This window comes from Ochotona princeps, chromosome 16, assembly GCF_030435755.1.
Source record: "Ochotona princeps isolate mOchPri1 chromosome 16, mOchPri1.hap1, whole genome shotgun sequence".
NCBI lineage: Eukaryota > Metazoa > Chordata > Mammalia > Lagomorpha > Ochotonidae > Ochotona > Ochotona princeps.
This window is the reverse complement of record NC_080847.1, coordinates 262,949-275,428: the sequence shown is the minus strand read 5'-3', so window position 1 is coordinate 275,428 and position 12,480 is coordinate 262,949. Positions and strand designations below refer to the sequence as shown.

Genomic DNA, 12,480 nt, shown 5'->3' with positions numbered 1-12,480 from the left:
CCCCGCCAGCCGTCATTCTTCACCGCGATGGCGGTCTCGGCTGCCGTCTCAGCTCCTCCCCAGAGCTGTGGGCTGCTTGGTGGTAGCAAGAGTGACTCAGGCCCAGAGCGGCTCCTCCTCCGTGGTGGAAGTGGCTGTGCCATGCTGACCAGACGGCAGGTGCCTCATGCTCCGGCTCTGGGCAGTTCCACCCCTTCCACTCACTTCTGGAGCGTGCTGTAAGTACCTGAAAATCCGTAAAAGCCAAAGATGTGACTTTCGAGGAATGACTTTTCTCGTGTGGTGCTCCAGGATCCCGTCCTGTCACCTGACCCCGTGTGTGTGTGTGTGTGTGTGTGTGTGTGTGTGTGTGTGTGTGTGTAGGGGTGGAGACCCCTCATCAGGACACCGGTGTGTGGTCAGGGCACTGATGATGCTCTGAGCTGCATGCAGTGTCACCACAGGCCCACCAGATGACCCAGTCCGGAAGCAGTCCGTGTGTGCGCTTGGTCCCTCAGGCTGGCCTCGGAGGCAGCACTGACCAGGCTTATGGGGGCAGCCTTCTCATGCTGGCCACACAGGCACGCTTTCCTTTCCTTGTTTGAGTAATTTTATTTTTTTAATAAATTAGACTTTCTTCTTCTTCTTTTTATTGCAAAATCAGATATACGGAGAGGGGAGACACAGGAAGATCTTCCATCTGATGATTCACTCCCCAAGTGAGCACAACGGCCAGTGCTGCGCAGATCCGAAGCTGGGAGCCTGGAACCTCCTCCAGGTCTCCCACACGGGTGCAGGGGCCCAACCCCTTGGGCCGTCCTTGACTGCTTTCCCAGGCCACAAGCAGAGAGCTGGATGGGAAGTGGAGCTGCCGGGATTAGAACCTGTGCCCATATGGGATCCCAGAGCTTTCAAGGCGAGGACTTTAGCTGCTAGGCCACCGCACCGGGGCCTGAATAATTTTTTACAATGTTTATTATTTTTTTAAAGACCTGCTGAGATCTAGAGATTTTCCATCTGCTTATTCACTCCCCAGTTGCTGACAGCCACTAAGGCTGGACCAGGCCAAAGCCAGAGGCCCGGAGCTCTACCCATGGGAGTGGCAGCAGCACAAAATGATGTGCTGTTGGGGTCAGCGTGATGGCTTGATCAGCCAATCCTCGGTCCTGTGGCGCCGGCATGCCATATTCATGTCCCCACCTGCTCCTCTCCTGGTCCAGCTCTGCTTATGGCTTGGTAGGGTAATGGAGGATGGCACCCACATGGGACACCCTGAGGACGCTCCTGGCTCCTGACTTCAGATCAGCTCAGCTGTGGCCATTACAGCCATTTGGGAAGTGAACTGCAGATGGAAGATCCTTCTGCTTCTCCTCCCTTTAAATCTGCTTTTCCAATAAAAATAAATAAATCTTAAAAAAAAAAAAATCCTGCTGTGGACTTCAACTTTGAGTTCTGCCTGTGGCTTCCTTGGTTGGCAGCCAACCTTTCAGCTTCCCGGCCCAGGTTTAAAGATACCTGCGCAAATGTGCTTAAACCGCCCTAGGGATGGAAGCGGGCACGTTGGATTTTGAAGATTAGGGGTTTTGCGAGTGAAGCCCAGCCTTGCCCTCATGGGCCTGTGCTTCCAGCACCACACAGGACCCGCGGGGAGCCAGCCCCGAGGGGACCTGGAGACCCCTGCGCCCTTCTGGAGCCCTCGGCACCCGGGGCTGCAAGCACGGCCTATGCTGCGGCTCGGCCGGAGCCGCCCACCGCCCAAGCCGACCCCTGGCCCCAGCAGGCGTCTCCGGCGGCCGACGCGTTCCCTCGGTAACCGGGAGTCGCCTGCGCGCCTGCGCCGCGGACTCGGCTGCGCCTGCGCGCCCGGCGAGTGGCATGGCGGAGCCGGAGGTGGAGCCGGAGCAGATTCGCCTCAAGTGTATCCGCAAGGAGGGCTTCTTCACCGTGCCCCCGGAACACAGGGTGCGGCCGGGCGCAGGGCCGGGGGTCGTCCTGGGCGGCAAGGGTCCTTCTGGGTTTGGACATGGCCGAGGAGGCAGCGGAGCGGTGAAGGGGCGGCTGGGGGACTGAGCGCAGGATGACCCCGCGACGAGTTCCGCCCTGATCTTCCGGCGTCCCTCAGACTAGCAAGCTGTTATCTTTCTGACCAAATTAGATTGATCTTGGGACTCCATGTTCCCACCAACTTGCTCAAGTCCCTGCGTTCTGCTTAGACCCAAGAAAAGTATGCCCAGCTCACTGCACCCTGGCGCGTTCCCTGTGGGCTTCCCCCCAGGTGGGCAGGGCAGCCCTCTGCTCGCCCCAAGGCCTGCAGGAAGGCACACGTGCGCTGTGCGGGGTCCCTGTTGTGCGGGATGCGGTGATGGTTGGGTGTGTTGTCATGCACCACTGCGGGTTTTAGAAATGGTTAGCCTGCGTTTGATGCTTCAGGGCAAAGGCCAGGGGTGTGGTTTCCTTTCTGTTTGGGAGCAGGGTCTTGGGTCCAAATTAGGTGTGAAACTTGTTTCTGTTCTACTGGTTTCCAAGTCCCCGCCTGGCAGCAGCTCTCTCTTTCAGCTGGGACGATGTCGGAGCGTGAAGGAGTTTGAGAAGCTGAACCGCATCGGGGAGGGCACCTATGGCATCGTGTGTGAGCGGCTGGGATGGGAGGACCGGAGCTACCCATGCAGGGCAGGGCTGTCAGTGGGACCTGTCTGGGGCAAAACAGAGAGGTGAGAGAGAGAGAGCGATCTGCTGTGAACTGGTTCTGGTCCCCAGATGCCCACAGCAGCCGAAACTGGGCCAGCTGAAGCCAGGAAGGTAACCCAGCCTCCATGTGCGTGATATGGAGTGCTGTTGCCCAGGGTACCCAGGAAACCATCGGAACCAGGGCTAGAACTAAGCCGAGGCGCCCTGAGGGGGTTGTAGGTGGCCTGGGTGACTATGCGGTCAACGGACTGTGGCATACTGTCAGTTATTCTGTCAAGTAATTAGAAGTTACACTTTAGCACAATTACCGAGGAGCCATCCTGGCACAAAGTAATGGTTTTTTTTTTTTTGTTTTCTTTCTTTCTTTCTTTTTAAAAATTCATTTGTTTGTTTGGAAAGTAGAGTTAGAGGGCTTGGCACATGGCCTAGTGGCTAAAGTCCTTGTCTTGAATGCGCCAGGATCCCATATGGGCGCCGGTTCTAATCCAGGCAGCCCCACTTCCCATCCAGCTCCCTGCTTGTGGCCTGGGAAAACAGGGAAAGATGTGCCCACTGCTCAAGCTCCCACACCCACGTGGGAGACCTGGAGTTGCTCCTGGCTCCTGTCTTCGAATCGGCTGTTGCGGTCACTTGAGTGAATCATCGGACAGAAGATCTTTCTCTCTGTTCTCTTTATATATATCGGACTTTGCAAACAAAATAATTTTTTTTTTTTTTTAAAGTAGAGTTAAAGATCTTCCACTGCTGGTTCACTTTCCAAATGGCTGCAACAACCAGAGTGGGCTGGTTTGAAGCCAGGAGCTCTTCCAGGTCCCCCCTGTGGGTGTGGGAGCTTGAGCAGTGGGCCCATCTTTCGCTGCTTTTTCTGGTTGGAGAATGTTATCTGCGATTGGAGAGTTGTGAGTAAACACAAGGACTGTGCACTGACAGGATGCATGGAGCTTTGTGGGGCCAGGTTCCATGACACGTCACACTGGCTGCACCCAGCTCTAAAGGGAGGCCCTGGGGCTAGCGCTGTGTGCCATCTGCAGCATCAGCAGCCCATAGAGTGCTGGTTGGAAGGCTGCTGGCTCCAATCCATTCCAGCTCAGCTCTCCACCTGGGCGTCCTTGAGAACTCCATCTGGAACAGATTTCTCTCTGGAAATCTGTCTTTCCAGTAAAAACAAGTTTTTTTTTTTTAGGATTTGTTTATTTATTATCATACTGAGAAGAGGAGAGACAGAGAGGAAGATCTTCCATCTGTTGATTGACTCCCCAAGCAGCTGCAACAGCTGGGGCTGTGTCAGTCTGAAGCCAGGAGCCTGGATCCTCTTCCAGGGTCTCCCATGTGGGTGCAGGGTCCCAAGGCTTTGGGCCGTCGCCAACTGCTTTCCCAGGCCACAAGCAGGGAGCTGGCTGGGAAGTGGACCCACATGGATTAGAACCAACACCCATATGGGATCTCTGCGCATTCCAGGCGAGGACATTAGGTGCTAGGCCACTGCGCTCGGCCCCAATAAAAGCAAATCTTTTAAACAAGCCCCAGGGAGCATGTGTCTTGGGCTGGAGGTATCAGTCTCGTGGAGTGTCGGCGGTGCCAGCCCTGAGGGGCACAGGTGGCAGACTGATTCGGATGTGTGTCTGCTGTAGATCGTGCCCGAGACACCCAGACAGATGAGATTGTCGCCCTCAAGAAGGTGCGGATGGACAAGGAGAAAGATGGTACGAATGTGGTGGGCCTGGGACCTCAAGTTGGGAGGGTTGGAAAGGTGCCTGCCAGCTCTATTGCCAGGACTGTGGAGGGGCTGTGTCCTTCGGGGCCTCGGCCCTGGGCATCCGCACCGGCTGCCCAGCAGTCCATCCTTTCTACCCCTGTGCAGGCAGCACTTTGCCTTGCCCACCTCCCCGCTGTGCTACAGCCCTGTCCGTGGCACCCTGAGTGCAGGGCGGGGACAGAGGCAGGCCTACCTCCCTGCTGTGCTGCACCCTGTCTGTGGCACCCTGAGGGCAGGTCGGGGACAGAGGCAGGCCCACCTCCCCGCTGTGCTACAGCCCTGTCCCCTGTCCGGGGCACTCTGAGTGCAGGGCGGGGACAGAGGCAGGCCTACCTCCCTGCTGTGCTGCACCCTGTCTGTGGCACCCTGAGGGCAGGTCGGGGGTTGGAGCAGGTCCACCTCCCTGCTGTGCTGCACCCTGTCCGTGGCACCCTGAGTGCAGGCGGGGGGCCTGAGACCCTCTCCTTGCAGGCATTCCCATCAGCAGCCTGAGGGAGATCACGCTGCTGTTGCGCATGCGCCACCCCAACATCGTGGAGCTGAAGGAGGTGGTGGTGGGGAACCACCTGGAAAGGTGTGCCATGCAGCTTTGTCCCCTTCCTCTGTGGATCGCTCCCCTTGCCTGGGTTGCGCACCCAGGAGAAGGTTGAGGGAAATGACTTCCTGTTTCCTTCCAGCATTTTCCTGGTGATGGGTTACTGTGAGCAAGACCTGGCCAGCCTTCTGGAGAATATGTCCACACCCTTCTCTGAGGCCCAGGTGTGTGGGCTAGGGGCTCCTGGTGAGCTTTGCTGAGGTGGGATTACTGCCTGTTGGGCTCCCATAGGATGTTGGGTCTCCAGGAGGCCCCCAGAACTACATTTGGTCACATGGGGGAAGGAGGCAACCATACTGCCAGCCAGGTGGTGGCAGGGACAAGCTTTCCTAGCTGGTGCCTCCCCTTCTGCTTGCACAGGTCAAGTGCATCGTCCTACAGGTGCTCCGGGGCCTCCAGTACCTGCACAAGAACTTCATCATTCACAGGTGTGTGAGAGCAGGTGGGACGAGGCTCAGGGGTGTGTCTGAGGTGTCGTTTGTGTGATGGGCCAGATGATGCCCCCTGGCCCCTGGTAACAGCATGTTCTGAGTGCCCTCTGGGAGAGGGGAAGAGAGTGTGTGCTCAGCTGCCCCCCTGCACCCCAGGAAGACCATGATAGGTCCGAGGTGGTGAGCAAGGCTGCCCTGACATCCTGTTGCAGGTGCTGTGAAGGCCGGGCATTGGGTGGGGCCTGAGGGGTAGGGCAGGCTGGGTGTGAGCAGTAGTTGTCCATGCTGGCCTCTGTGCTGAAAGGCTGGGACACGAGGAAATGTGAGGGGCGCTTTCTGCAGCTGCTGCGAGCTCACTGCTGAGGTCAGCACCTTTCTCTCTCTGTCCCAGGGACCTGAAGGTGTCCAACCTGCTCATGACTGACAAGGGCTGTGTGAAGACAGGTGGGCGCCAGGTGCTCGCCCAGGGACAGAGAGGGATCCTTGGGGCAGTCCGTCCCGTTGAGCATGGCTGGAGCGTTTGCCTTTGAAACTAAGCTGACAGCCTGCTCCCTCTGCCTGTCTCAGCGGATTTTGGCCTAGCCCGAGCCTATGGGGTTCCAGTAAAGCCGATGACCCCCAAGGTGGTCACTCTCTGGTGAGTTCCTTAGAGGTGGTGCCCTGGGGCGGGCTGGCTGGAGGCTGGGTCCATGACAGCTCTCCAGGATGGCTGGGCTCTCAGGATGGGAGCTCGGCTTGGTGAGCATGTCTGCATGAGCTGCCGCCCCGCCTTGAGACCCCCAGGAGGGGCTGTGGGATGCAGGGTGGCCGCTGCTGTTCCTGTTCAGGGATGTGCAAGTTGATGACAGGCCCCAGTTGCCCCCTGCCTCTCAGCCTGCCGAGGACTCTGGTTTAAGTCTCTTACAGCAGTGGCACCTGTGTGGTCATTGTCTTCACTCCTCAGCGGGGCTGTCCAAGCCAACTCCTGGGCAGGTGCCTGGTGGGGTGGGCTGGGCTGGAGGAGAGGCTGTCGAGGGAGACAGGTGCTTCTGTCCGCAGGTACCGGGCCCCTGAGCTACTCCTGGGAACCACCACCCAGACCACCAGCATTGACATGTGGTGAGAGTGGTCCCTCTTCCCAGGTCACCTGGTCCCCTAAGGCAGAGGCACGAGGGGTGGGGGGGCGCTAAAGGGGGTATTTGTCAGCTTCCTGTTCCCAGGGAAGTGGGCCTGACCCTGGAAAGCCAAGAGGAGGTACCTGCTTACATGCCCCAGGCTGAGCTGCAGAGGTGACCTGCCTGTGGCCTGGCCTGGGGGCACCGAGGGGCCACCACAGGCACACTACAACAAGGCTGCTTGGGTCTACAGGGCTGTGGGCTGCATCCTGGCCGAGCTGCTGGCCCATAAGCCCCTACTGCCTGGCACGTCAGAGATCCACCAGATTGACCTAATTGTGCAGCTGCTGGGGACGCCCAACGAGAACATATGGCCGGTGCGTCCCCGGCCTTCCTTCCCCTGGGCCCAGCCCCACCGCGGCCCAGCTGGCCAGTGCATCCCTGGGTCCGGCCCTATGGCAACCTGGCTGGCTGGTGCGTCCCCAGGCCCAGCCCCACGGAGGCCCAGCTGGCTGGTGTGTCCCCGGCCTTCCCTTCCCTGGGTCCAGCCCCATGGCGTCCCAGCTGGCTGCTGGGTCCCCAGGTCTGGCCCCATGGCAACCCAGCTGGCTGGTGGGTCCCCGGCCTTCCCTCCCCTGAGCCCGGACCCATGGCGGTCCAGCTGGCTGATGCGTCCCCGGCCTTCCCTTCCCCGGGTCCAGCCACTTGGAGGCCCAGCTGGCAGGTGCGTCCCCGGCCTTCCCTCCCCGGGCCTGGCCCCATGGTGCTCTGAGCTTCTGCTCCCACAGGGCTTCTCCAAGCTGCCGCTGGTTGGCCAGTACAGCCTGAGGAAGCAGCCGTACAATCACCTGAAGCACAAGTTCCCATGGCTCTCGGAGGCTGGGCTGCGCCTGCTTAACTTCCTCTTCATGTATGATCCCAGGAAAAGGTGCTGACCCCACGCGTGGGCTCTGCCGCTTAGCAGGCTTCTCTGGTCTGGATTGGAGGCTGGGCCCTGGGTGCTGACGGCCACCTTTCTACAGAGCGACTGCGGGCGACTGTCTGGAGAGCTCCTACTTCAAGGAGAAGCCATTGCGTGAGTCCCCAGGCCCCTCGGTCCTCAGTGGGTGGGCTCCTGGAGCCGTGCAGTCCAGGTGGACTGTGGAGGGTGTAAAGACCCTCGGGGAAGGGGCCTCCAGAGGGGTCAGGCCCTTGTGTTGAGCTGAGTTCAGACTGTAATCGTGTCCCCCACCCTCCCTGGAGCCCTGAAGTGCCCGTCTGCCCACAGCCTGCGAGCCTGAGCTCATGCCCACCTTCCCCCACCACCGGAACAAGCGGGCAGCCACAGCTGAGGGCCAGAGCAAGCGATGCAAGCCCTGACCACCAAGACCCTACGCCCTGCCCCCTTGGCCTGCGGCTGCACTGCAAACAGGCCAGGTGTGGATGCAGACTGACGCTGTAGCAGTGCCCCCCTGGTCCTTCTGTGTGGGGTGAGGCTGGCTAGGCCAGCCCCAGGGGGCCTTGGACTCATAATTGGATGGTGACCCAGGTGGGAAGGAGAGGCCAGGGTGGACATAGCTGCTGCTCACGCAGAGGCCTGTGTCTGTTTTGACGACCGAGATAAAAGCTCCCCTGACAAGTGTGGTTTCATTGTCTTTTAATGTGCCACTGACCTGGATGGGGTGTTCCAGGTGCACCAGTAAGGGGAGGCGGGGCTGGGGACACAGGAACACACTCGCCAAGGGGGTCAGGGCAGTGCCAGCAGTCAGGCATCAATCTGCACCCCTGGTGGAGGGCTAGGGCAGAACCTCTGTTGACCTGCGGGTTACTGGGGGCTGCCCTGATCCTGCCATGCCACCCCAGGAGGCAATGGCTGCGCAGACCCAGCACCAGCACTGAGCACCCCTCTGCCTCATGGGGTGGGCCCTGCAGTCTGCTTCCCCTCTGCTGGCTGTTGCCTATTCCCCACAGGCTTTGGACCTGGCACGTGACACCCAGGGCAGGATCATCTGTGCACCTGACCCAGGGGCAGGGGGCTCAAGGCCTCCCAGGGCCACGAGGAAGCCCCTGTGTGATATCCCTGGATGTTTCAAGAGGGCCAGGCCTGCAGCTCTGAGGACAGGGTCCTTGAAGGAGGTGGGTTTGGATCCTATGACAGACCTGGGCACGATGGGGCCCAAGTCTAAGTGCTGAGGACTGGACATGTGGAAAGGAGCCTGCAGGGCCAGTGCAAGGCCTGGTCCCCAGGAGGAGCTTTCTGTGGCAGGCATAGCTACCCTACCAGAGCCCCCCTCTGTGCCATGCAGCAGACCCAGTACCAGAAGAAGCACCACAGAGGCTCCTGAGAGCCCCAGGCCAGCGCCCAGAGGAGCTTAGGGCCGGGCGCCAGGGCTGTCATAGAGCAAGGTGTCCACCTGAGCACGCTGCAGCCACAGGCGCCTCTGGGTGTCGCCCAGCAATACACGCAGTGAGTGGGTTGGGCGGCAGCTGGGCAGGGCTGCACAGTGGGCAGCATGCAGCTGGCGGCAGGTGTCACAGCACAGGGTGGGCAGGGTGCCGGGGGTTAGGCAGCTGTGTGTCTGGTATCCTGGGAGCTCGGGGACAGGACCGTAGGCAGAGGCCCGTGTCCCCTCAGCCTCCAGGTGCCTGGGGCTGGCCCTGCCTGGGCTCTTAGGGCCTTCAGGAACAGTCAGGTCCCCAGGCCGGCTCAGCTCATGGCGGAGTGAGAGGAAGGAGAAGGTGGAGGACTCTGGCTCTAGCTCTTCCTCCAGGGCCCCATAGGGCGGGCTGCCCACCTGGGTGAGCTCCTCAGCCTGGGATTCCCAATTTGGGCCCCCAGTGCCCCACAGTTTGGCACTTTGCTCCCAGAGTGGTGGCCTGTAGGCCAGCTCCACTGGGGGTGAGTCTGGGCCTGGGGAGGGTCCCCCATAAAGACTGGCCTCCTCTGAGCCTTCGTCCTCCTGCAAGTCCCGGTACAGATCCAGGGGAGCTCCATATGCAGAGGGGGTGCCCCGTGGAGGCAGTGGTGGTGGCTCTTCATCCTGGGCCAGCCGCTGCTGCAGCCAAGCCACACAGGAGGCCACGTCCCCACTGGCCCGCCGAGCCTGCAGCAGCTCCTCGGCGGGCAGCACACTGGTGCCCAGCTGGGCCAGCACCTCGCTCAGGATCTCACACTCCAGGCGGAGAGCGAAGCAGCCCAGAGCCACCTGTACCAGCTGCTGGGCTGGAGGCGGGGCTGCCACCATGAGGCGGTGGTCACCCCTCCGCACGTAGCCCATCTTCTGGAAGCTCTTGGTAAGCAGGTCCTCCGAGAGCACACCCTTCAGCACGTGCACGTAGCCACCTGAGAAGGTCTGCAAGGAGGGACATGGTCAGCCACGGCCATCCGCCTGGGCTGATGTCTGGCATGCCCCCAGGGTCCAGACAGCAAGCTAAGAGCTAAGAAAACGGCCCCACACACCAGGAGAAGTCTCCCACACCCCATGTCCAGGTGTTTGGTTACACAAACGCAAACATGGGCTCTCACTGGACTGGGTTTTATCAGCCTCACAGGAGAGGCCCGGCATGGCAGGGCAGTGATGGGAGCTGGGCCTGCCAGCCCCAGGTCTTTAGGGGCTAGGCATGTCTCCCCATCTGTGGCCCAGCAGGTTCAGAAAGATGAGGACCTGTCCAAATCCAGACAGCCCAGTGTGGGCAGAGAGCCAGGCCCCGAGCCAGCTGTGCTTAGTGCCAAGCCTGGCACAGGATCTCTGTTCTGTGGCTCCCACGGGGCGGGTCTTAGGTGAGCCAATGAACTAGTGATGGAAGCCCATGCCAGCCAGCAGGTGTCCTGCCTCAGCAGCAGAACTAAGTACAGCTGCCATAGCAACCGTGGGGGTGGACCTCGCCCACGTGCGCAGTGACATCACCACCGCCCTACTCTTCCCAATTAGCTCAGAGTCTCAGCAGCCCTGCCCCCACGTGCTGGCCAGCAGCTGCCAGAGCGGCCAGGCCACCCTTTCCACAGCGTCGGAACCGGGGTGGCACAGTAAACTAGTTGCGTGCCCGGCACTTACATAGGAGGCCAGCCTCAGTTCCTGGAGGAGTTAACATGGTATAGGGACTTTTAAGTTCGGCCCACCCTTGCACTAGGGTTTCCATGACAACTGCGCCCTGAGGTCACTTAGGGCAGCGGTACCAACTTGGTGGGTCAGGTGAGCACCTGAGCCCGCTGCTTTCCACCCGTGTTCTTCCCAGGGCCACCAAGGTGGACCTCGACGTGCCCACAGCCCCTCCGAGTTCTGAGTTTCGCGAGGCCCAAGGATCCTAAAGACGCCGGGCACCCCACTCCCGCGGGGGCCGCCAACCCCCCACCCCCAGCAGGCCGGACTGAGGCCCTGTGACCGGTCGGCCCCGCTGCTCGCCTTGATGGTGGTGAACTCCTTCCTCCAGGGCAGCAGGTACAGGTGCACGGCGGCCAGCTCCAGCAGCTCGAAGGCGCGGGCCAGGCTGCGCAGCGCGGGCGCCAAGTCGGCGCGGCCCCACAGCCCGTCGGTGAGCAGCGCAAGCGCGTCGTCCTGCAGCGCGCCGTGTAGGTCGAAGTCCTCCACCAGGATGTGCCAGAGCACGGCGCGCAGCGAGGGGTCCCCGCACACGCCCGCGCGACCCCGCCGCAGCTCGCGCTCCAGGCACAGGCGGTAGTCCTCGGACAGCGAGCTGCTGCCCATCCTGGCGGCAAGAGCACGCAGTGAGGACGTGGACACCGCGCCCCGTCCGCCGCTCGTCCCCAGCACCCGCAGCCCTGGGCCCGGCCCGCCGCGCGCTCCTGGTCAGCCGAGCGCGCAGCCCCTGCGCGAAGGCGCTACCTGTGTGCGCCCCGGGTCGGGAGCCGCTGCCGCTCGCTCTGGCCTCCTTCCCGGCGCGCTTCCGGAGGGCCCGGCTCCGCCCTCAGGCCTGGGCCGTGACGCCAGGGGCGGGGCGTGTGGTTCGGGCCCGAGAAAGGCGAGGGCGGACGCGGCGCCCCGTCTCCACCGGCCCCTATCGGCCCGAGCCCTGCGGGCGCCCAGCCGCCGCACCCTGCGCTCGTCCTTCCCGGAGACCTGTCCGAGCTGCCGCGACGCGGGGCGCGCAGGGTGGGCTCGCTCACCAGCGTTCCTCCGCCTGGAGTGGACGTTTGCGGCCCGCGGCGACTGGTGACGGGCGCGAGGAGGGGCGGTTGGAGGGCCTGTGTGTGGCTCTCGGACGAGAGAAAAGGCAACCTGGCCGCCCGCGCGTCCGAATTCCTGCAAGGAGGACGCGGCAGGGCGCTCTGGCCTATGGCGGAGCCGCCCTTTACCGGGACGGGTCAGCGGCCGGGCAGGGATGAGCTGTCGCGCTAGGAGGGCGTCTGTGAGCCGCCTCGCTCCCCGGGCCCGCGTGTGAGGAGGACCCGGCATAGTTAGGGAGACAGCTGTGTGAGCCAGCAGGCAGGTCGGGGCAGCCTGTGGAGCAGTGGTTACGGCGCTGCTCTAGGGCCTGGGTTGAATCCCAGCTCCACTTCCTGCTAGGGAGAACCCCGGGAGGCCCTGGTGATGGGTCTCTGCTGCCACGTGGAAAACCCAGGTGGGACTTCCGGCCCCTATTGCTGGCTTTTGGGGTTTGAGTGTCCCCCATTGTGGGGTGGTGTGTTGCAGCACGTGCAGCAGCAGGCACCTGTTTGGGGTTTCTACCCTGCAAATTGAGAGTGAATGAACCCTGTAAGCCACCATAAATCATTCTGACGGTCTTCATCAGACTGCAGTGTACACAAATCTACAGACAGGTCTGCTCAGAGCGGCTGGGCAACCCACATGGTGCCACAGGACCGACAAGCCACCCTGGAGCCCAGTCCACAGGCGGCCACTGTGTGTTCCAGGTGGCGGTTTAGCCTGGGAGCTGCTAAGACTCTGCATCCGCTACACCACTACGCCACAGGCGTCTCCATCCTCCTCTGGACCCGGG

General features: G+C 61.5%; 2 protein-coding genes across 3 annotated transcripts; one reads left to right on the top strand and one right to left on the bottom strand.

Moving 5' to 3' along the window:
* The first annotated feature begins 1,789 nt into the window (after positions 1–1,789).
* On the top strand, positions 1,790–7,932 carry CDK10 (cyclin dependent kinase 10). Of its 2 annotated transcripts, XM_004584097.4 has the most exons (13): positions 1,791–1,941; positions 2,536–2,608; positions 4,299–4,370; positions 4,895–4,997; positions 5,101–5,182; positions 5,379–5,446; positions 5,841–5,893; positions 6,017–6,086; positions 6,488–6,547; positions 6,797–6,920; positions 7,332–7,471; positions 7,566–7,618; positions 7,811–7,932. In XM_004584097.4, exons 1-13 carry the CDS (start codon positions 1,855–1,857, stop codon positions 7,900–7,902), a joined length of 1,077 nt encoding a protein of 358 aa, XP_004584154.1. In that variant the 5' UTR covers positions 1,791–1,854; the 3' UTR covers positions 7,903–7,932. The 2 variants fall into 2 exon arrangements, with proteins under 2 accessions (XP_058530102.1, XP_004584154.1); XM_058674119.1 differs by lacking the exon at positions 6,488–6,547 and having other exon boundaries at positions 1,790–1,941.
* Positions 7,933–8,236: 304 nt separating this feature from the next.
* SPATA2L (spermatogenesis associated 2 like) lies at positions 8,237–11,541 on the bottom strand. The gene is made up of 3 exons (XM_004584100.2): positions 11,367–11,541; positions 10,926–11,229; positions 8,237–9,875 (listed from the first exon to the last, which is right to left on the bottom strand). The coding sequence occupies exons 2-3, from the start codon at positions 11,226–11,228 to the stop codon at positions 8,895–8,897; spliced, it is 1,284 nt and encodes a 427-aa protein (XP_004584157.1). The 5' UTR covers position 11,229; positions 11,367–11,541; the 3' UTR covers positions 8,237–8,894.
* Between the last annotated feature and the right edge of the window lie 939 nt (positions 11,542–12,480).

Excerpts from the sequence above, each read along its gene's own strand:
- SPATA2L (XM_004584100.2), bottom strand. The coding sequence starts at position 11,228 with ATGGGCAGCAGCTCGCTGTCCGAGGACTACCGCCTGTGCCTGGAGCGC. Across the intron at positions 9,876-10,925 it reads AGGAGTTCACCACCATCAAG|ACCTTCTCAGGTGGCTACGT; the intron begins GCGAGCAGCGGG and ends CCCTCCTTGCAG.
- CDK10 (XM_004584097.4), top strand. The coding sequence starts at position 1,855 with ATGGCGGAGCCGGAGGTGGAGCCGGAGCAGATTCGCCTCAAGTGTATC. Across the intron at positions 5,894-6,016 it reads CAAGGGCTGTGTGAAGACAG|CGGATTTTGGCCTAGCCCGA; the intron begins GTGGGCGCCAGG and ends TGCCTGTCTCAG. Across the intron at positions 6,921-7,331 it reads CCAACGAGAACATATGGCCG|GGCTTCTCCAAGCTGCCGCT; the intron begins GTGCGTCCCCGG and ends CTGCTCCCACAG.